The 23,003-nt window shown below is 40.3% G+C and overlaps 1 protein-coding gene across 1 annotated transcript; it reads left to right on the forward strand.

Moving 5' to 3' along the window:
- Positions 1-677: 677 nt before the first annotated feature.
- Positions 678-8,937, forward strand: LOC135463418 (uncharacterized). The gene is made up of 5 exons (XM_064740677.1): positions 678-745; positions 1,674-1,838; positions 2,727-2,881; positions 3,476-4,141; positions 7,865-8,937. Exons 3-5 carry the CDS (start codon positions 2,737-2,739, stop codon positions 8,935-8,937), a joined length of 1,884 nt encoding a protein of 627 aa, XP_064596747.1. The 5' UTR covers positions 678-745; positions 1,674-1,838; positions 2,727-2,736.
- Positions 8,938-23,003: the final 14,066 nt, after the last annotated feature.

Below are 23,003 nucleotides of genomic sequence, written 5' to 3' on the forward strand. Positions count from 1 at the left end.
CTCCCACCTTAATGCTGGCCGGCGTCGTGAAAGTGAAATATTCTTGAGTACGGCTTAAAACACCAATCAAATAAATAAGCAAATAAATCAAAGTCTCATCTATAGGCTTACAATAGATAACGTACCCCTAAGTTAAACTACAAGTATTTAGTACACATACATGAGAATATTTCTCATATAGTTAAGTGATACACATTTCTATAGTTTTTAATTCAGCACGACTAACAATACTTAAGTAACGATTTGTGCGCTGCCAATCAATGCTATATATATATATAGGCTATATGTAAAAAATTTATTAGTGCAACAAGGCGAGGCAATGGCTATGTTTAAAACCTCTACTTAATTATTAATATATAAGGGATATAGTTTGAAAGTTAACATAAAACTTAATTCTACTCAAATATTTTCAAAGAATCATATTTTCCCTTACTTTTTAAAAAGGTAGTGACTTCTGCTTGAAAAAATGCTGGGAAACAGATGAAGTTTATTTGCTTCTCTGAAACATGGTTTGCATAAATATAGTAAATTAGCATACATGACGCAAAAGTTAATTTCTTGAAAGAAATCCTTGAAATAACCAAAGAGCCTCTGTTCCTTGGAAAGCATTATGTTGACGGGCTAAGCAAAGCTGCGGCAAGGTAGGACTAGAGTTACGTCCCTTGTAACGGGAACTCTTCATGTAAACATTGAGTGACAGAGTTTTTTATTCAGGCTGTCTTAACCTTTGTTATTCATTTAATAAGTAAGTGAGCACATTCTTTAGTATTTTATGCCCTTTCTTAAGTGTTGTGGGAACACGTATTCTTCACAGCCGAATATCGGCTAAACTGTAAAGCACCGTCTGTTTTCTGCTGACACTACTGTGCTGATTGCTGTTGTTGTTGTTGTTGTTGTTTTTTATTGTTCATGTACAAATATATGAAAGCCAAGGTAGTAGTTTCAGTCTCTTACACAGTCTTCGATGGATCACTTAAAGTTTAGAGGTCCGTAGGAAATTTTCCTCAACATGTGACGGTCACATTGAAAAGACAACCCGCTTTTCCATTCATTGTTAAAGTCCACTCCCCTTTAGTCCGACTACAAAATACATGCAATGTGTTAGACTGTAATTTATTTATTTATTTGATTGGTGTTTTACGCCGAACTCAAGAATATTTCACTTATACGACGGCCGCCAGCGTTGGGAGGAAACCGAACAGAGCCCGGGGAAAACCCACGACCATCTGCAGGTTGCTGAAAGACCTGTTAAACTGTAAAGCTGTACCATTAGTGTCAAGCAGTTTTGTTCTTCCTAAGGAGCAGGAGGTGATAAATAACATCGAATTCAAGGGCGAAATGCTAATATTTTGCATTACAGGGCACTGTAACTGTCATGTGAATGGAAAGCTAAGCAGTCTGACCTCTTTTTCTAGAAGGAGTTTTTTGGTTTACCCCTTTTTAATTTTAATTTTTCTTATTAACTCTAATTTTCTTTTCACAGGAAAGGTTCTTCATTAACTATATTGAAATAAAGGAAAATGTAAATATTTTTTTATCTATTATTTGCCCAGTTGCTTTTCAAAGTATTGACCCATACACATTTTTTGATGGCTGCAACACTGACCAGTACAGATGATTCTATCAGTCACAGCCCACCATGTAATTTTCATTTTTTTTTTCATACTTTTCAGCTCATGCTACATTTCTACAAAGATGCGTTTGTCTTCATTGATGCATTCGCTAGGATGTTTTCGCAGTCCACGTGTTGACAAGTGCATTCGGCTGTAACCATAGATTTGGTAGGAGGTCAACACTGTAGCTCAGGTCTGTGTCAAAATAGGGAAATAGTTCTAAAGGTAATAATAACTGGTAGTGCATAATGGTTACATTTGAAGCCCTGATGCTATTTTTATGTTTTTGGCAGAAAAGAAAAGACAAAAAAGAAACAGCAATACCTTAAAGAGGCTGTACCAGAGATTTGTGGCAAACAAACAAAAAATCCATATTTGATGATCAAATCAAACTTTTTGTATTGCCGAGAATAGCTCCAATGATAACCTTCCTGTTAAAAAAATGTTACAGTGTTTGTAAGATTTGAAAATTTTTGGAAATTTGTTACTGATTTTGAATAGTAACATGCACTGACAAAGCTGGTATTTTAGGAAACATATTTATTTGGGCTATTCTAAAATAAAAATTTTAACAGGTTTGTGCTGATCGATTTTTGGCCCAAAATGTTGATATATAGCTTCTTTAAACATAAAAGCGTTTATTCTTTGCTTAGTTTTCATCATCCATCTAATCCAGAAAAAGGATGAGAGGAAGATTCATTGTAATTAGTTTTTGGAGTTCTGGCTTGATTAATTTGTTGTTTAGCACCATTCAATTCTAAATTATGAATCCAACAGCATGTGTATAATACATCTTTTTAATTTTCCCACCCATTTAGAGATGTAATTTGGGCTAAACATTTTCGTTTATTAAGAAATCTGAAACCGATACCTTATATGCCAAATTATAGTGTCTTAATTACTTTTTAGAGTCTTTTTAGAGTCAGTAACCTTAAATATGAGAAATTTTATGAAACATTTGAGTTTAATTTATCAGGCAATATTCTAAATAATTTGGGCTGTTTTAACATATGCTGTAATTTGGTCACCTGTAAATACTATCAAAATATCACGTTAAATTGGACATTGAAGTCAATAAAAAAAATCATACAAATTAGATTTGCATTTATGTAGGTGTGGAGTCATGGGGGTAACACTGGAGCGAGTTCAGAACAAGTTTGCCTGTATTATTGGTGAGCTGTGTGGAGAACCTAAGATCCTATCACAGTTTGCCATTTGGGTAGACCTTCGTTTGGCTGAGTACAAGTCTAAAGGCTCCATATCACTGGGTGAGTTTCAAGGAGACATACAGTACATGTGTGTAGCCACTTGTATAGTTTTAGTGACATATATTGTGCAATTCTGTCTTTTTCTTTGCATTGTTTCCGTAACACAGGGCAATATCTACCGAAATGTATGCTCCAGGGGCTGCTATTTGACCCCATTCGAATTTGCACCCACTGATTTCCAAAAGTATACAGTTTTCAGACATGTAAACCTCTCATTGTTTGAAGAATTACATGCGAAGCGAAGGTCTGTGTGTTTGATTTTGTTTAACTTCCATGTGCATTCTCAACTTTTTGTTTAAGGTGTTCATTTTTGTGACCTAGGTTAATAAGTAACTCTTACCTGTAATGTACACAGTCTGACAGTGCATAAAAATCACAGCTCCCTGGTACCCTTTTCCTCTCCAATACGCAATTTTTGCAGTGAACATCCCCAAATTGCCGAGGTCACAGGCACTCTCACACAGTCTATGGATTATACTGTGATACAAATTTACACAAATCCGATTTTTTTCTAATGTTGTGTTTCATAAAGTAACATTAATTCACTCAGGAATTTACTGAGGCCGCATCTTTCTTTTACTTGCATTGTTTCAGAATGTTCTGGCTCTGTGCCGGAGCCATCATGGCTGGAAGGTCTGACACCAAGCCCCCAAACTCTGTCCCAGAATCCTTCCTCATCCTTCTCCCGACCTACGTCCACTTATGCCGGAGCACCTGCCCCACATTCTCACACGGGAAACTTAACCGACAAATCTGCAGATGTTGTCGTGAAAACTGAATCATCGGGAGACGATAGTTTCGCCTACCTAAGACAGTGTGCGGGATTTGACACTGGTGACCAACTCAGTACGGAAAGAGCAAGCAATGCACGCAAAAGAACTTTTGCACATGCCAGTGCTTCCTATAACGTGGGGGCAGAATCAGTGGCCGATACCTGCAGAATTAGGCAGCCTGGTCCTCCAGGCCATAATGAACACGTGAACTTATCTTCACCTGTGAAACGTTTCAGGAGGTCTAGTTCGTCATCTACTGTTGTGCCAGTGTCTCAGGTAGATGTGGATTGTCCCGATGTAGCTATTCTCCCGTCTCCACACGCAAACACGTCCATGGGAGAGGGCAGTTTGCTAACCGCAAATGGTGGGGAGAGACCAGGAATCATTTCCATTTTGGCTGAGGAAGCTTTTACAGGAGATCTCTACAATTCCAGGGAATCTATCAGCTCTGCCGCTCATGGTTTCAGGCAATCTTATGACAACCAAGGTGAGTTTCCAGCGATAAATTCATCTTTTTTATTGAATGGGTGTGTGAATTGCACCTTGGAATGGATATACGCTTTATACAAGTAGATGTCCGTAGGAAAGAGATCTCAGGACATTTTTCTTACGAATGCAATGAACATTATCGGATGCATTTTCAGTATGAAATAATTCTGTCAGGCTGTGCATTTTTCTGTCCAAGATTGCCATTCATTATTCAGGTGAAAAAATATATAAATAGTACTTATTAATTGCTTTACAGGTATTATTTGTTTGTTGTTTAACGCCGTGCTCAAGAAGTTTTCATTTATACATGTACACGATGATGTGTATTGTAGCTTGTTGTATGACATGGGTAGAGGGAACAAGGGCAAGTGAAGTTAACCAGGTTCCTTTGCCAGCATCCGGACCAAATATTTTGACTTAAGGAACAAAGAATTGACGCTGATGGTTGACAGTAGGATAGGGTTTCCTGGGTTAAATCTTGCAGCCTTGATCACAGCTTCGATAAATGTACCATACATAAAATTTCAGCTTGGGCTACTACTAGGCATCGCCTGGACCTGCCTATCTCTCACACGAGCCAATCAGAATTGATTCTGTATCAAATTTGTAATCTCATTGGTAGGAGTCTCATCAGCTTCTTTAATATGTGACCTGCTAAGTGATGCTTAAAAAAGGGAATTAACACTATTTCATTTTTAAAAATAATTCTGCTTAAAGCATGATGTTAGGAGGCATGTGAGTTTTTTAAGCATTTGTTACATGAGTAGAAAAAGCCTTAAACTGAGTTAAATTGACAAGAGGCTGGATTTCATGGGTCACATGTGACCGTTTACCAACTATCACACAGTCATTACTAGTCTGGTTTTACTTTGGTGCGAGTATGGTGTTTGACAAGCCTGCTCAAGAGGCCATTAAAGAATAGTAGAGATGGTAAAACATACCAGTGCATGCACATGTATGGCATAGAATATGAAAAAGATTGACATACACCTGTATAATATAATAGGGTATCATCTGCTAGAAAATATCTTGGTTGTATCAGTTTAATTTCTCTAGGAGGTTCACTTTCTTTTTCATTCGGGTGTTGTTTTCTGGTTTGAAGAAAGTAGTGCGCTAAATGAACAGTCTTCTGGGTCATGACAGTATAATTTTAGGGTCAAATGAAGTTTATTTTCAGGGTTGATGAAAACTGAACTTCTGGATTCAGCTTCTCTGATGGAAGGGAATTTCCTTGATTGATGAAAGTGTATTTTCTGGATTGAATAAAGGGTATTTTCTGAAGTTATGGGGTTGATGAAATGATAGGTTCTGGATAATGAATATTGAATTCGAAAGTGCAGCCCTGTGATTGATGAATATACAAGCTTATTCAAGGGTGTTGAAAAGAGAATTTCTACTTTGAATTGTCAGTTTCTTGGAAAGAAGAAAATACATTTTTGCGCATCTACACACAGATGAATCTGCCTTCAGTCAAAGTTTATTCAAGTTCATTTTAGAGTCGATAAAATTTCAATTTTAGGTTGATGAAAGTTTTCAGATCAGTGTTTCCTGGGATGTTCAGAGCACATTCCTTTGGTGAACTTTCTGTGTTGGTGAGACATTTTTCTCTGAGGTTGTCAAGGAGCTGATGAAGGTGGATTTTCTTACATGTGGCGGCAATGGTTTACGTTACAACTGATGTCGTTCTTTTCACATCGGTTATCCAGGTTTTGTTAGATATTGATTTATTTTATTTGATTGGCGTTTTACGCCGTACTCAAGAATAAATCACTTTCCTATGACGGGGGCCAGCATTATGGTGGGAGGAAATCGGGCAGGGCCATCTGGAGATTACTGGCAGACCTTCCCACGAACGGCCGGAGAAGAAGCCAGCATGAGTGGGTCTTGAACTCATAGCTACCCCATTGGTGGGACAATGCGCTGCGCTAGCGCGCTAACCAATTGAGCCACTAACTGGCCACGAAGGCCCCTCTATATTTGATGACCATAGTTTATCTGTTTATGATGTTGAACCAAAATTGTTGAGATTTACGAGTACATGTATCAGTCCTGATTTAGATTTTTACATGTACATTTACACGTACATGTATGCCAAATAAGAATTCCAATCACGAGAAATTATATCAAAGTTCAGCAAAATATCGTCCACAGTCAGAATGTACATGTATATGACAGAGATCAGCATTAAGCTAACCAAAATTAAATATAGTTGGTTAGCGCGCTAGCGCAGCGCAATGACCCAGGAGTCTCTCACCAATGCGGTCGCTGTGATGGCTTCCTCTCCGGCCGTACGTATGAAGGTCTGGCAGGAAGCATGGGTTTCCCCCGGGCTCTGCCCGTTTTCCACCCACCATAATGCTGGCCGCCGTCGTTTAAGTGAAATATTCTTGAGTACGGCGGAAAACACCAATCAAATAAATAAATAAATCAATCAATAAATAGATACATGTAGATAGCATTATCCGGATGGCAAAATTATCGTGCACCTTTAGTTGTTTGAAAATTGTCTGTTTCTGTCTCTATCTATCCCCGCTCGCAACATTATTGTTGGATCGCGACAGTCTCTACTTGTTGGTATAGGTACATAGGTACATGAACACCCCCATCCCCATCTAGTAGTACATAGAAGCCCAGTTTTGGAACATATTTGTGTTAACATATACGGTACCTAGTTAATGGAAATATTCAGATATATGGAGTTATCCGCGTGATAGGAAAGATATATGGAGTTCAAACCCTGGGTGTGAAAATATTAACCGTGAGCCACAGAACTCTTGTTCTGCGCAGAAATTCACATGCTCAGAGTATAAAATATTTAAATTCTTTATCTACGACGTGTGGTCGTGACCTGCAGCTCTGACAAGTGCTCTCAACATTTGAACCCGTCTAATCAGCCAGTGGCAATCGAGAATAACGGGTAATGTAGGGACAAACTGTTATATTTGTCTGATACGTGGGAAGGTTTGTCAGCAACCTATGGAGGGTCGTGAGTTTTCTCCGGGGTCTGCCTGTTTTCTCCAACCATAATGCTGGTCGCCGTTATATTAGTGGAACTTGCTTGAGTATGGCGTAAAACACCAACCAAATAAACAAACAGTATTATACGTAGGCCTACCTGAAATGCTCACGATTAAGATTTCTTTATTTGATTGGTCTTCAACGCCTTTTGATTTGTCACTTTTATAACAGTGGTCAGCTTTACGGGTAGACCTGCCGCCTTACAGCCGCAGCTTACTTACGACCTTTTGAGAGCTGAAATTAATCCTACATAAGGAGGTCATTGTCAAGTGGTGTACCGTCGAGTCCCGGTTGAGCCCCGGCTTTAGACAGTGAATTCGCTGATTCCACCGCTTTAGCTGACCGTGGTGACAATAAGCGGTCAACGACCGTCGTGTTATCATTTTTGCAGTCTTTGAACGCATGCGCATAATTGTTGAAAAGCTCTCGTGTTCCACCAATATAGTATGCATATATGTGTGTGTTGCGTCCCACCTTGGAAAGTTCCTTGGTGATCGGCCAAAGGTCGTTGCTTTAGCTGGGGCACTCCTGTTTTCTTCGCTCTTAAAGTTGACCACCACGAAGTGGAAATTCTTGAGTATAGCGTTAAATAGCACTCGAAAGGCAAACATAAGATTTTTTACTTCTGTATTTTCATATTTATGAGTAATAATGAATAAACGTGCTGCGAATCATACCACCTTTGGCCTTGTTTCTTTGTCAGACGTGGAATGGGCTCGAAAAGAGGCAGGGGGAAGTTATGAGAGGCTGGGATCACAATGGTTGTCTCCACTTCACACACCAATGATCATGGAGAGATCTAGAAGCAATTGCCAGACAGCCAAGAACATCCAGTCTGCGGCGACGACATTCGAAAGATGGCTGGCGGTGAAAGAGAAGAGCAACCGCCGGCCAATGGAGCATATTCCACCAGCAGAGCTGGATAAGTATCTGACGGACTTTTTCTCAACTGTGAAGAAACGATCGGGACAGGATTACAACTCGGACACTTTGCTGTCGTTGCGATCTTACATCGATAGGTACCTACGTGAAAAAGGGTACCCGTGTTCCATTACCAAGTCGGACGTTTTCGCCAACAGCCAGGTGGCTTTTAAAGTCAGGCGCCAGGAACTCGCTGGTGGAGGGACACACTTACGGTCTCCATCGTTCGGACATTTAGCCAACGGGATTCCACTGTCCCCAAATACTTTAGGTGCGAACAAAAACGGTGGAATGGGTTTACCTCTGCCTTCAACAGATTCATCCTCGGGTAGTATTTCAAACGTTCCCAGAAACTCTCTTTCTCATCTAATTTCATCACCAGAAGCTGATTCTCTTTCAGAAGGCAACTCGATTTCTCAGATAAATAACTCCTATCGACAACCTGACTTACAGCACACTTCGGAAGACAATGTGGATCCTAGTTCCAAATCAGATACGGGAAAATCTTTCATGACGACGTCTCACACGGAACCATCAAAATCAGGAACGCCTGATCAAGTCAACGTCATGGATAGCACTGGTGTAGTCCCAGCAACTCGCAGCGTGTGTTCCGAGAAACGTTCCTCAAGTTCACCTGGAGAGTCCCGCAGTCCGTCATCGGAAATATCCAGTCCTATAGACGTTGTTCAAGTCCTGCCTTATAGGGCTCTTTCAGATTCTAGTCGAAGTTCCCACAACACCGAAACTCCTTCCAGTCCGTTAAGCTTTTTCTCTGACTTGCCTAAAATGCCACAAACACTAGCACAAACAACACCACAAACACTACCACGGGGGTTACAAGAGGAGCAGCAGTGACTCTTGAGCATTGTGTTTTTCTTTTCACATAAAAGCGAACGTCAGGAGTAGCTTTTAAGCTATTATTTTCACACCAAATAGGGAGTTTTTTTATGGAAGATGTGGGAAACTTGGACATCCTGTTAAAAACTTCACTCAAAAAAATCACCTGTTAATTTTAACAGTGTGTTTCGAAGCCTGTTGTCTGAGTGATGGTAGAATGTATTCTGTTATTATAACATAATACTATGTCATATTCAACATAATATCCTGTAAGCCTATTGAAATTAATAGAATGTGTGTGTTATATTTAACAGAATAATCTGCTGCAGTAGCAGAATTCAGTCCAGCATCACTCTGACAACAGATTTTCTGTTAAAACTAGCAGATATTTTTTTGGTCCAGTCAAATGTCCAATGTTTCATGTCCAGCATTGATAATTTAGTATACTATAAATCAAAAGGAGAACACAGCATTTCCGTAATGCCCACGCCATCAGTTAAGCAGGACTGTTTTGTGTGTGCATTATGGTGAGAGGAAACCGGGAAGAGCTCGGGGGAAACCCACGACCATCCGAAAGCTTACATTCCCTTGTACGACAGGAGAGGAAGTATGAGCTTGATTAGAACTCACACCAACCGTATTGTGAGTGAAATATTCTTTAGTACGGGGTAAAACACCAATCAAATGAATAAATGAACATGACCACTTGTTAAAGTCCAACAGTGAATCGGTCTGTTATAAGGAACTTTAATGTGTTCATTGCTGTAGAAAAATCCCAGTAAATATTTGAAGGCATGTACACTTATGGAGATATGTAATATATAATAGACTAGTCTTGTAAAAGCTGTCTCGAGCCCAGTGTCATCCCATAAGTTGTTTGTGACTGTGATGATGTCGAACCTCTGCCGACAGATGAATGGTTTGACTAAAAGCTTTTAAAATTATTTGAAGACTTTGTTCCTCTAAGACTGAGTTGGTTACAATTGTTATTGTCTGAATTGACTGTGTTTTGAACTGTATAATGTGTATATTGGAGATTTGGTTGCATTGTTAGCTGGCAGTGCTTTACAACCATGTTTAAAAGGATACAGAAGCGATGCTGATTGGCTGACAGTTTAGATAGGCTTTCCTGGTTAAATCCACGAAGCCTTGGTCAGACTTGGTCTGCCATCCCTAAAATTTAGCCTAGACAAGGCATAGCCGAGACATACGTATCGCTCACACCAACTGATCAGAATCGATTCTGTATCCCGACGTTTCGGTGGCTTAATGGTTAGATCGCCCGCTTCGGGTGATACCAAAGGCTTGAAAAATGGTACTTGTTGTGGTACTTGTTGCTGCCTCGCTTAGCGGTAAGCACTGAGAGGTTAGAGCAAGGAAACAGGGCTGGTTCGCCCTTTGCTATCATAATGTGACTGGGTGTCATGTCTGATGTCGTCGGCATGATACTTCAGTGGAGGCAACATTTTGGCTGCATGAACTAGCCCTACCACAAGAAAACATAATATATGTAAACACAACCAATGACTCCTCGTCGTCATATGAGTAAAAAAATTGTTAAGTAGGACGTTAAACCTCAAGCATGCATACACACATACTTCCATTGTGTATCCCGTTAAAGGAAGAAATGTAGACCAAAAATATTATAATGACTCGTTTGTTTGGTGAGATTGTCTTGTGGAATCGTGTGTGCATTATAAGTGTATTTGAAACATAAGTTAGGTGTAAAAGGTTAGTATCCCTTCATTGGTACTAAAAGATTTCCGGTCTGTTATGTGTATTGAAATTTGTTTTTGGTATTCAACTATTTATATGTATTTATACTGTGTAGCATAATGTAAGTCATCGTAATTGATATTTCGAAGGTCTTACGTATAACTTACGGTCTATTCGCATGCTAACCTTGCATTTTGTGTCTCATGAAAATCTTGTGTATGTCCAGTGACTCTGTAACGGGCACGTGTTGTCAGAAGCACGTGTCCGAAACGTGCACTATTCTTCATCCCACGCACAATGTGTTCACCTGCCAATCATGTCACGCATCTACTTGTATGAATAAGCATAGAATTTCCACTTACGCCCCGCGTCGTTATCTTTGGTGTTCACATCAACTCATTTTGCTGTAGGCTAGCTCCGATATCGTCGCGGTCCCAGTTTCATGTCATTGTAATTGTTCAATGTATCCAGATCAGTTTATCCTGCACTACATGTATGCAGGTTTGTTAATGACCAAAAAAATATTAAAGACCCACTCGCAGCAATTTTAGACTTTGTATTTGTGTTTTTGTGGTTTTTAATTATTTTCCGCGTCTGTAGTCATACTGGGGTCACGGTGATGAGGTAGGAAGTGATGTCAGAGAATAGAGACAATCCGTCTCAATATTTGTGTTTAACAATACTTAATACACATGAGTTCTCTTATCTAGAGTATGTACAACATGATTCTAACCAAAACCTAAAACAATTGTATTGATGAATTCTGATGAAATAGTTCCGCGTGAAGACACGGGATGATGTTAAGCCTAAACAAGTCGACGTGCAACTCACGGGCTCCAAATGTCGAGCCTAGATTGGCGGCAGTGAGGTAGAGAGCGACGCATGCGCTGTAAGGAGTATGGTCTTTTAGTGAGGATAGCCCTTAGGCCTAATTACGTTACCGATTGTTTATCGCTAGAGTAAAACACGGTTTCATGCCTCGTTGCCATAAAAGGCATTTTAAGGAAGGAGTCCTTTGAGTTGTCGACCCACAATTTTGGCACACAGCACTTAATGTGGCGTGTTGACGGCGTGGTTTAAGCAGCTTCCAAAAACTATACAAACCTGGACACTGTTTCTCAAAGCGGCGTACGTCAGTTTTGTATAGTGCATTTGTGCGATATTTTGTGCGTCAATATTACCGTAGCATTGTCCTATATGCGCTATTATCGTACATGTATGACATCTATGTGAAACCGGGCCCAGATTGTAAACAAAAACGGCTTTTCATTCCCAGGTATTTCCCAGAATGCACCAGTGTAAGCAAGCAGTAACGTAACTATTAGGTCCATTGAAACTGCGGGTTCTGGCCGAGGTGTTTAAGATACTTATTAGTCTCCAGAGGCCACTAGAGGCATAAATGGGTTCTGTATCCGTTTTTCATTCGATTCTCTGACTTATGTTGTTACTGGGGTTTTGGTGGTGACACTGTCTTCAATATTTGAGCACTCTCTTTTATATTTGCATAAAGTTGACTGAAGACCACGTTCCTTCCATTAATACGATGTACATGTATGTCACAGGTCAGTTTTCTAGGTACATGTACCTTCCGTAACGCAGAAGAAAACGTAAAAACGATGTCAAAATCAGATGAAAGGGGCGTCAAAAGTCATCTGCATATATGGTCTTTATTATTATTATTATTTTATTTTGGGGGTGGGGGGTGGGGTAGCAGTATAAATGGGTATTTTAAAATGTTTTTGTACGGTGGGTATTTGCCACCACTTTTTGATATTTATGGTCATTGCATAATAACGGTATAAATAAGGATGTGATGCAGGTCTAATAAATTTATTTGAATGTAAATTTGTTGTTTATATCCAAACTTATGCATTTAATCTGAATTATGATAATATTTATAAATATATTGGAAATATAAATGTGATCAAAATTCAGGTTGAACACATTTGTTAGCTGAAAATACCAAATTTTAGTGCAAATATATTTATGAGACAGGGGTTGCATCATCATGTACTATATTATGACACAAAGACAGTATATACCAAGAGGTGATCCCAAATACCCATTATTTAAGCAGTATTTTCAAGTGACTTTTTCTCTTTAAAGAGAAATCGAAAAAAATGTTGGACCACATTTTACAACTAACCTTTCGTACTATTTCATCTGAACTTTGTCATTTTATATTTTCTCCACCTTTATTGACAACTTGTGTTCCACTTGTAACTAGTTTGATGGGTTACGCCGCATACTCTGGTTTTCCCAGACATAAATATGACCGCTATTTGATATGTGGTAAATTCTTCACTTTGTCGGACACTTAACTTAGATCAGTTAAATCAGTAGCCTCTCTGACTTGTCGTTCCAACTACATTGGAAGAGAGACATTTTCTCCGTTCGTCCACAGTTGCCTCAAACGAAGTCTGGGATTCTCGAAGGTAGAATTGGTTGTATGTGTGAAGTATTCTTGAGGAAGGCGTAAAACTCCAATAAACTAAATAAAATCAATAAGATGGATACATCTAGTGAAGGGAAACGGTACCAAGATTGAATGTTAATTTCGAAATGCACCTCGGTCACATTGATATACATGTCATGCGGAACGCCAGCAGGGTGTGTTATAATGACCCGTTTTGAACAGCCAGTATGTAACTGTACCCTTCATTCATTCACATTCATCTAGTACATGGGAAGGCCTGCCAGCAACCTGTGGATGATCGTGAGTTTCTCCGGGCTTTTATCGGTTTACTCCCACCATAATACTTTTGGCGGTGGTACAAATGAAATATTCTTGAGTACGGCGTAAAACTCCAATCAAATAAATAAATAAGTTCCTTTTATACTATGGAATCGTGCTTTCGAGAAATATCAACACGACCTAGAACATCGCCTACTTGTTTAAGAGTGTATTTTAACGTCAGTTGTTAACTCTGCATGTATGATGTGGAAAGTTTGAGTTTTAGTACCAAATTTTCAGGTACATTCTGTCAGCTCAGTTTTATGTGTCTTTTAATTTTTTTTTTATTTTTTTTTGTGTAGGTGGAGGAAATTTGGAGATGGAATGCGCAGAGAATTTCGAACACCAAGTGGACCGGTCAACCAGTGTATTTTACCCTGATGTGGAAGGAACAAATGAGAGTAAAATCGCTTCGGGGAAGTCATATTCAAGAACAAACAGCGATCTTTTCACCTTTTATCGTTGGTTACGGTCCAGACCAAACAATCTATCATCCTCGGAGCAAATTGAAAACATTCCTCCAGCGGAACTCGATCCACTATTGGCCGAGTTTTTCCGGACTATTAAAAACAGACGGGGCCTCGACTACGATCACAAGTCGCTCAAGTACATCCGGGCGAGTTTAGAGCGCCACCTGAAGGCGAAAAATTACCCAGCATCCATCACGCGGTCTCCTTGTTTTCAAATCAGCCAACGAGCGTACAAAGAACGCAAAAACCAGCTACGTTTTGCTCATTTAAATGCTGTCGTGGAATAAAACACACGGTCATTAATGAATTTCAAGACCGAAGCTCAAAGAGAAAACTGTAGTACGGTGAGAACTTTTTAGCCAACTTGAATGGTGTTGATTGGAAATTCTGTTCAGATCCTACAACTTTAATGACGAAGTATAGAAACAAACGAATACATCAATACGAATAGCTACACTAAAACAATAAATGTTTTATTCGTCGACGAATACAAAGTTATAGAGTGCATTCGCTTAATCCTCTGATCTAAGCAGTAAAATAACAGGGTTTAAACCCGACCTAGAAGAGGGAATTTGGGGACTGTTTAGCTCTCACTTGTACGTGGGGTATGACCCAGAAGCCTCCCATCAATGCTGTCGCTGTCAGTTCAAGTCCAACTCACGCTGGCTTCCTCTCCGGGCGCACGTGAGACGGTCTTCCAGCAGCCTATAGGTCGTGTGTTTCTCTCAGGTTCTGCCCGGTTTCCTCCCATCATAATGCTGACCATCGTCATATAAGTGAAATATTCTTGACTACGGCGTAAAACACCAATCAAATAAATAAATAAGTTATACGAATATTTATACCAAGACAATAATTGGCGTAAAACACCAATTAAATAAATAATATTACTTTTCATGGGGATTTGGTGACAATAAGCGATCGACCACGCTTGGGGTGTGTCTGTTTATACAGTCTACCGTTCGTTGAAGGCCGCTATATACTAAACTGTGACTGTACGTCAGACGTTCACAAGTAACTTGCCAAAGTATATAATGGTTTATTTTAGCCAACCGCAAAACCCACTGACTTAAACAAATTCTTGATTATAGCGTTAAACAACGATCATATACATATAAAAGAACATTAATAAGAAGTAAAATAAAATACCATGACAACCACGAATTAAAAGAAACTGGAATCCAATTGTTGAAAAGAAATACAGTTGAACTATCCAGTGTGTTTCAAATTTTAAACCAAACTTTTTACGTAAACTTATGACATTAATTACATTTATCTTGATGACATAATCTACCTTATTTCTCTTGTACGACCGCAGCCAGCATTATTTGGTAGGAGGAAATTGGGAATTGGTGCTTTATGCCGTACTCAAGAAAATTTCACTTATATTACGACGGTCAGCATTTTAGATCGTAGGAATCCTGGTATAGTTCGGAAGAAACCTTCTGTAGGTTGCTGGCAGACCTTACCATGTTCGACCGGAGAGGAAGCCAGCATAAGCTGGACTCGAACTCACAGTGATAGCATTGGTGAGAGGATCATGTGTCTTTGTGCTGCGCTGGCACGCTAATCGCTAGGTCTTGGAGGCGCCCATTTCACCACAATTAGGCCTATACTTTCATTATCTGTTACAAAGCTTAGTTTTCTAAGGGGAAATGTATCACCGTAGATATCTTGCTTCTCTCGGATGGTTTTTATCAGGACAAACAACACTTCTTTTTACTTACGTGTAGATAAGCAGCAATATGAAAGCGCCCACAACTATGAAAACCGAAAGTCATTGCCAATAGCCGTACAATTTTAATACATCGGCCTTTTTGTCTGTCTGGCTATTCAGGGAATTGAACTTTTCGGACACACTTCAGCTTAATTCACTAGCAAAGCCGGTGAGTGGTGTGTTACGGCACCTAACACTGGAAAAGGGTGTTTTTGATAATAGAAGCTGGCTATTAATTCCGAGATATTTTTCTGTCTCTATTACATCGCGATGTTAATACATATATCATACACTTAAAAACTTAATCTGTTAAAGAAACTGCATTTCTTTGATCTCTAAAATGACTGAATGACTTTTCCTATAAAGCTGTAAAGTGAGTAGTACACTTAGACGAGGCTAGATCATGAACGCTGTTAAGCCGACACGAATGATTTCCGACTGGTACCGCACTATAGTTAGCACTCTACGCTCATCCAATCCGTGGCCCTAGTTCTGTTGTTTTCCGACATTCAACTAAGACGGCACGTGACTGCCAGGATTACAGCGCAGGCGGTTGATTCAAATCATGCATCTGGCCTCCGTGGCTCAGTTGGTTAGCCGGCTAGCGCCGCGTATTGACCTAGGAGCTTCTCCCCAATGCGGTCGCTGTGAGTTCAAGTCCAGCTCATGTAGGCTTCCTCTCCAGCCGTACGTGGGAATGTCAACAACCTGCGGATGGTCGTGGGTTTCCCCTGGGCTCTGCCAGATTTCCTCCCACCATAATGCTGGCCGCCGTCCTACAAGTGAATAGTCTTGAGTACGGCGTAAAACACCGATCAAATAAATAAATCAAATCATGCATCGGGCTATCCACAGGTTTTCTCACCAAAAGACTGCTTCATCAACTTGGTTATCTACCAACGACTTACTACGGATGTAACAAAGCTAATGAACTGCCCTCGTAACCTGTTGACTGCCGAATTTGAGTGCTCTGCAACGCATCTCCGGCCAGCTTGCGTCAAGCTCACACTGAAGCGTATGGTCGTGGCCAATTAAAAGATTTGCCAGGTACCTGACAGTGTTAAAATTGACCAGGTATGTTTTCTTGACAGTATGTAATACAAAAAAACAAATTATGAGTAATCAGAAGGACAAGGGCAGCGGTGTAACTGAAAACATGGTATATAATATTTAGGACTTATGAGCGAGTGCTTAGGGGTTGACGTCGTGCTTGATAATTTTTCAGTCATATGACAACGAAGGAGTCATTAGAGTGCATGTGCGTGTAATGTGCCTCCTTGTTGAAGGACGGATTCCCACTGCTCTTTTATTTCGTGCTGCTTCAATAAGACGACTTTCCGAAGACAAGTAAGCCACCCCACCCGAGCTGTTATACTGATATGGGGTCAACCAGTCATTGCACTTTCCCTTTAATGCTGAACGTCAAGCGAGGAATGTACAACTTCCTCTTTTAAGTTCTTAGGTGTGACCCGACCCAGGATTGATCCTGGATCTACCACCATCGAGGCCGGTTAGGACATAATGTTCATCTATTCTTTAACCCCATATAGTATGTTTGTGAAATACTTTACGCAACTAAGCATTAAAAAAACAACTTATCTGATTATTGTGAAAAAAAGTAAAAAAAACATGCTATAATAAAGCAAATGTGTATGATCCATAAAACCCATCTGGCTATCGAAACAATTCACTTCACTTTTCTTGTTACGGTACGAAATTTTGAAGAATGAGCACATTTTAAATGTATATTCCATGGCCTTTCTCCTGGTGCGGGGTCCATTTTTTGTATATATTTTTCTCTTTCCTTTCTCTATCTGCAAAGCGTGAAAATCTGCCCGGCAACAGGGAGGCACATTACATGAACTCTAAAGATTCCTTCGTCATCATATGACTGAAAAGTTGTTAAGCACTAACTCACTCACTCACTCTTTCTTCGAAGCAGCGCAGTACATTCTAGTTTAGTGTTATGTGTACATCTATAATATAATATAAATGAAAAATTGGTCTCAGGTAATGAAATCTCTCTCTGGCTTTTTTAATCAGTGACTTTAAGTCATGAGGTTTGTCAAATATCTTGCTAAGAGCGGTAGTTTACTGAGGGCATTCCAATTGTACTCCACCCACAAAGCTGACAACCGGTGTGAATGCAAAAATTTCTTTGGCTCTCTGGCTTTTTTAATCAGTGACTTTAAGTCATGAGGTGTGTCAAACATCTTGCTAAGAGCGGTAGTTTACTGAGGGCATTCCAATTGTACTCCACCCACAAAGCTGACAACCGGTGTGAATGCAAAAATTTCTTTGGCTCTCTGGCTTTTTTAATCAGTGACTTTAAGTCATGGGGTTTGTTAAACATCTTGCTAAGAGCGGTAGTTTACTGAGGGCATGCCAATTGTACTCCACCCACAAAGCTGACAACCGGTGTCAATGCAAAAATTTCTTGAGAGCGCTTTTAATGAATATTTATATAGTTGCTGGGTTAAGGTTTTCATTCACTGGAACACGTGACGGGGCTTTTCAACTGGACAATGACTTACAGATAAGATTCAAACGTACGCATACCGTATGGGTTCTTCTGGAGACGAGATACTCACTTTCATCGGCACTCAAAGGAAGCTCGTTGTTTGTGTCATGAGCAATGCTGATGGCCACAATGGGCGGAATGATTTGATAACGCAGTTGGAACAACACATTCCAGTGTCCATGGGCGAGCCTTGTGATGGATATCATCAACAAAATGTGACCCAGCCTAAAGCTCGTCCACACTTGGAAGGTTATTTATTTTATTTAGCCTTTGAAAACAGCAACTGACGAGACTATATCACCGTGTTTGTGAACGGTTTCTCTATGGGAACGGTCCCTGTTGTTTTCGGAGCCCCTAAGCAGATTGCCTTAGGACTTTACCGCCATATTCTTTTATTCAGAAGCTTTCCTTCCGTTACAGTAGTGAGTAATCATTTACTATTCCTTGCTCAAAATCGACAAGAGTGCATGAAGTATCATCAGTGACACGAGAGCTATGAAAGCGCAGGTAGAATACAGTATAAGGTGGGGTCGATATGGTGGCCTCTGTGGGACGGAGCTTGGCCTCATGGTGGACCTGAGCAGACTGTGAGAAGCATGCAGACAAATATCAGCATAAATATATACCTGCAAACAACACTTATAGAACATTTAATAGAACTTAAGGCAGTTTCAAGCAGCAGTTCAGCCGCCTCACCAGGCTTTGTGACAATATTTATTACGAAAGACCGTATTGCAGCGGTATCCATACTATGGCAGTGGCTTAATGTATGACGTCACTCATTCATGTTCTGCACTCTTCAGTAAAGAAGATACCAATAGTATCGTAGCGTGGGAACTCTTCTGACAGCCCAAACAAGCCATGTTCATGGCGGACAGAACTACATGGGCTTGTTTTAAGATTCCGTATTTTATCTGTTCATTAAAATCAACTCATTTTCCCGAAAAGAGATTTTAGAAACGTGATAAATAAATATAAGTTAAAGGGAATACACCGACAGACTCATTGGTTAAATAGGGGTCAGTGGGTCCAGACGGTGTCTGCATTGAGTGATAACCTGTTAGATATGTCCATGGTCTTCAAGCATTTAGTGACACAAGTGGGCTGTCAGAAGAGTTCCCACGCTACGATACTATTGGTGTCTTCTTGACTGAAGAGTGCAGAACAACCCACTCGTAGTGGTAACATAGAGAAGGACCTTTGGTTAATGATGTTTCTGTATTGGGTTATATGTTTGATAGGAGGAAGTGGAATTAAGCTGTGTGTATACTGTTGGCGTATCTGCCTTTTTCTTGGAAAAAGCTTTATTGGGAGGCATTAAACATGCCACCCTCTAAACATGACATCCCTCATAGATGTACCCACTGCTAGCTGGTAAAACACAAGTGGGTTCATGGTTAATTAAATACCGATATATAGCACAGTAAACCGCTAAATGGACTCACTCAGCTGTCACATCCTAATACCCCAGTGGGTTCATGTTTAATTAAATACCGATATATAGTAGGCTACACCTCTACATGGACTCACTCAGCTGTCACTCCCTAATACCCCAGTGGGTTCATGGTTAATTAAATACCGATATATAGCACAGTACACCGCTACATGGACTCACTCAGCTGTCATTCCCTAATACCCCAGTGGGTTCATGGTTAATTAAATACCGATATATAGCACAGTACACCTCTATATGGACTCATTCAGCTGTCACTCCCTAATACCCCAGTGGGTTCATGTTTAATTAAATACCGATATATAGCACAGTACACCGCTACATGGACTCACTCAGCTGTCACTCCCTAATACCCCAGTGGGTTCATGTTTAATTAAATACCGATATATAGCACAGTACACCGCTACATGGACTCACTCAGCTGTCACTCCCTAATACCCCAGTGGGTTCATGTTTAATTAAATACCGATATATAGTAGGCTACACCGCTACATGGACTCACTCAGCTGTCACTCCCTAATACCCCAGTGGGTTCATGGTTAATTAAATACCGATATATAGCACAGTAAACCGCTACATGGACTCACTCAGCTGTGACTCCCAAATACCCCAGTGGGTTCATGGTTAATTAAATACCGCTATAAAGCACAGTACACCGCTACATGGACTCACTCAGCTGTCACTCCCTAGTACCCCAGTGGGTTCATGGTTAATTAAATACCGCTATATAGCACAGTAAACCGCTACATGGACTCACTCAGCTGTGACTCCCTAATACCCGAGTGGGTTCATGTTTAATTAAATACCGATATATAGCACAGTACACCTCTATATGGACTCACTCAGCTGTCACTCCCTAATACCCCAGTGGGTTCATGTTTAATTAAATACCGATATATATAACAGTAAACCACTACATGGACTCACTCAGCTGTCACTCCCTAGTACCCCAGTGGGTTCATGGTTAATTAAATACCGCTATATAGCACAGTACACCGCTACATGGACTCACTCAGTTGTCACTCCCTAATACCCCAGTGAGTTCATGTTTAATTAAATACCGATATATAGTAGGCTACACCTCTACATTGACTCACTCAGTTGTCACTCCCTAGTACCCCAGTGGGTTCATGGTGAATTAAAAACCGATATATAGCACAGTACACCGCTACATGGACTCACCCAGCTGTCACACCCTAATACCCCAGTGGGTTCATGTTTAATTAAATACCGATATATAGCACAGTACACCGCTACATGGACTCACTCAGTTGTCACTCCCTAATACCCGAGTGGGTTCATGTTTAATTAAATACCGATATATAGCACAGTACACCGCTACATGGACTCACTCAGCTGTCACTCCCTAATACCCCAGTGGGTTCATGTTTAATTAAATACCGATATATAGTAGGCTACACCTCTACATGGACTCACTCAGCTGTCACTCCCTAATACCCGAGTGGGCTCATGGTGAATTAAAAACCGATATATAGCACAGTACACCTCTACATGGACTCACTCAGCTGTCACACCCCAATACCCCAGTGGGTTCATGTTTAATTAAATACCGCTATATAGCACAGTACACATCTACATGGACTCACTCAGCTGTCACTGCCTAATACCCCAGTGGGTTCATGGTTAATTAAATACCGATATATAGCACAGTACACCGCTACATGGACTCACCCAGCTGTCACACCCTAATACCCCAGTGGGTTCATGTTTAATTAAATACCGATATATAGTAGGCTACACCTCTACATGGACTCACTCAGTTGTCACTCCCTAGTACCCCAGTGGGTTCATGGTGAATTAAAAACCGATATATAGCACAGTACACCGCTACATGGACTCACCCAGCTGTCACACCCTAATACCCCAGTGGGTTCATGTTTAATTAAATACCGATATATAGCACAGTACACCGCTACATGGACTCACTCAGCTGTCACTCCCTAATACCCCAGTGGGTTCATGGTTAATTAAATACCGATATATAGTAGGCTACACCGCTACATGGACTCACTCAGCTGTCGCGCCCTAATACCCCAGTGGGGTCATGTTTAATAAAATACCGATATATAGTAGGCTACACCTCTACATGGACTCACTCAGCTGTCGCGCCCTAACACCCCAGTGGGGTCATATTTAATTAAATACCGATATATAGCACAGTATACCTCCAAATGTATTCATTGTCACTCCCTAAAACCCCGGTGGGTTCATGGCTATGAATACAAGGCCTCAGTGGGGTATCACGGAGTAGCGGTGAGTTCATGTCAGTATTAAACAAGAACCCACTGAGGTATTTGGGATTGACAGTGAGTTGATGTACAGATCCATTGTGCTATGTGACTACACATGAATTCACTGGGGATATTATAGGGTGACAGTGAGTCCATTTAGATGTGTGCTGTGCTATGTAAGTACTAAACCTGAACCCACTGGGGTATTAGGGAGTGACAGTGAGTCCATGTGGAGGTGTAATGTGCCATGTCAATATTAAACATAAACCCACTGTGGTATTAGGCAGTGACAGTGAGCTCATATAGAAGATCTGTGTTATGCCAGTATTAAACATGAGGTATTATGAAGTGACAGTGAGTTAACTGAGAGGTGCACTGTGCTATGTCAGAATAAAACATGAACCCACTAGATTATAATGAACTGACAGTGAGTTCATATAGAGGTGTACTGTGCCATGTCAGTATTAAACATAAACCCACCGGGGTATTAGGGATGCATAACAATGTAGAGGTGTAAAGGTGTACTATGCTGAGTCAGTATACATGTATTGTCAATATAACGCACTGGGTGTTTAGGAGTGAGAGCTAGTGAGTCCATGTGGTAATCTACTGTATTATGTCAGGTTAAACATAAATTCTAACCCATTCTTTTAACTGGGTATTAAAAAGTCACTTAAGTGCTTCTTACAACTGACCAACCATTCCTTGTGTATGAATGATTTTTAAATCATGGCCTGGTCGAATCACTGGAAATGCGACAACTTTGTATCATGAAGCTAAAGAATGCGAACAGACAACACTTAATTTTCATTGTAAAGCAACATAATTTTATTAACTTAGTATTTTACTTTATAACAACGATGCTTCAGTTGGGTTTACATATCCAAATAGAAGAAAACCTTAGGCAGACGCTAAAACACACTGCGGCACTACACTCTAAAAGTGGAACTACTTCGGTAAATCGATGACAAGTTTCACCACCTCAAAAATGTCCCCATAGAACTCTGTCCACTTCGCTTCCAGACACCCAAAATCCTGTTAATCAGGATACCATCAGAGAGTACATGTATACGGTATACATGTAGATCACACAGTTGAAATGTGAGACATTGGAAACTCGGCATTAAAGTTAAACAAAGCACTCCTTTCGGGATAGCTGCAGATCGAGTGGCGAGGAGTGACGTCTGACAAACAATGTGATAACATGACGTTTCTCATCTC

This window comes from Liolophura sinensis, chromosome 3 (assembly GCF_032854445.1).
Source record: "Liolophura sinensis isolate JHLJ2023 chromosome 3, CUHK_Ljap_v2, whole genome shotgun sequence".
Taxonomy (NCBI): Eukaryota; Metazoa; Mollusca; class Polyplacophora; order Chitonida; family Chitonidae; genus Liolophura; species Liolophura sinensis.

Excerpts from the sequence above, each read along its gene's own strand:
- LOC135463418 (XM_064740677.1), top strand. The coding sequence starts at position 2,737 with ATGGGGGTAACACTGGAGCGAGTTCAGAACAAGTTTGCCTGTATTATT. Across the intron at positions 2,882-3,475 it reads TAAAGGCTCCATATCACTGG|AATGTTCTGGCTCTGTGCCG; the intron begins GTGAGTTTCAAG and ends GCATTGTTTCAG. Across the intron at positions 4,142-7,864 it reads GCAATCTTATGACAACCAAG|ACGTGGAATGGGCTCGAAAA; the intron begins GTGAGTTTCCAG and ends TTTCTTTGTCAG.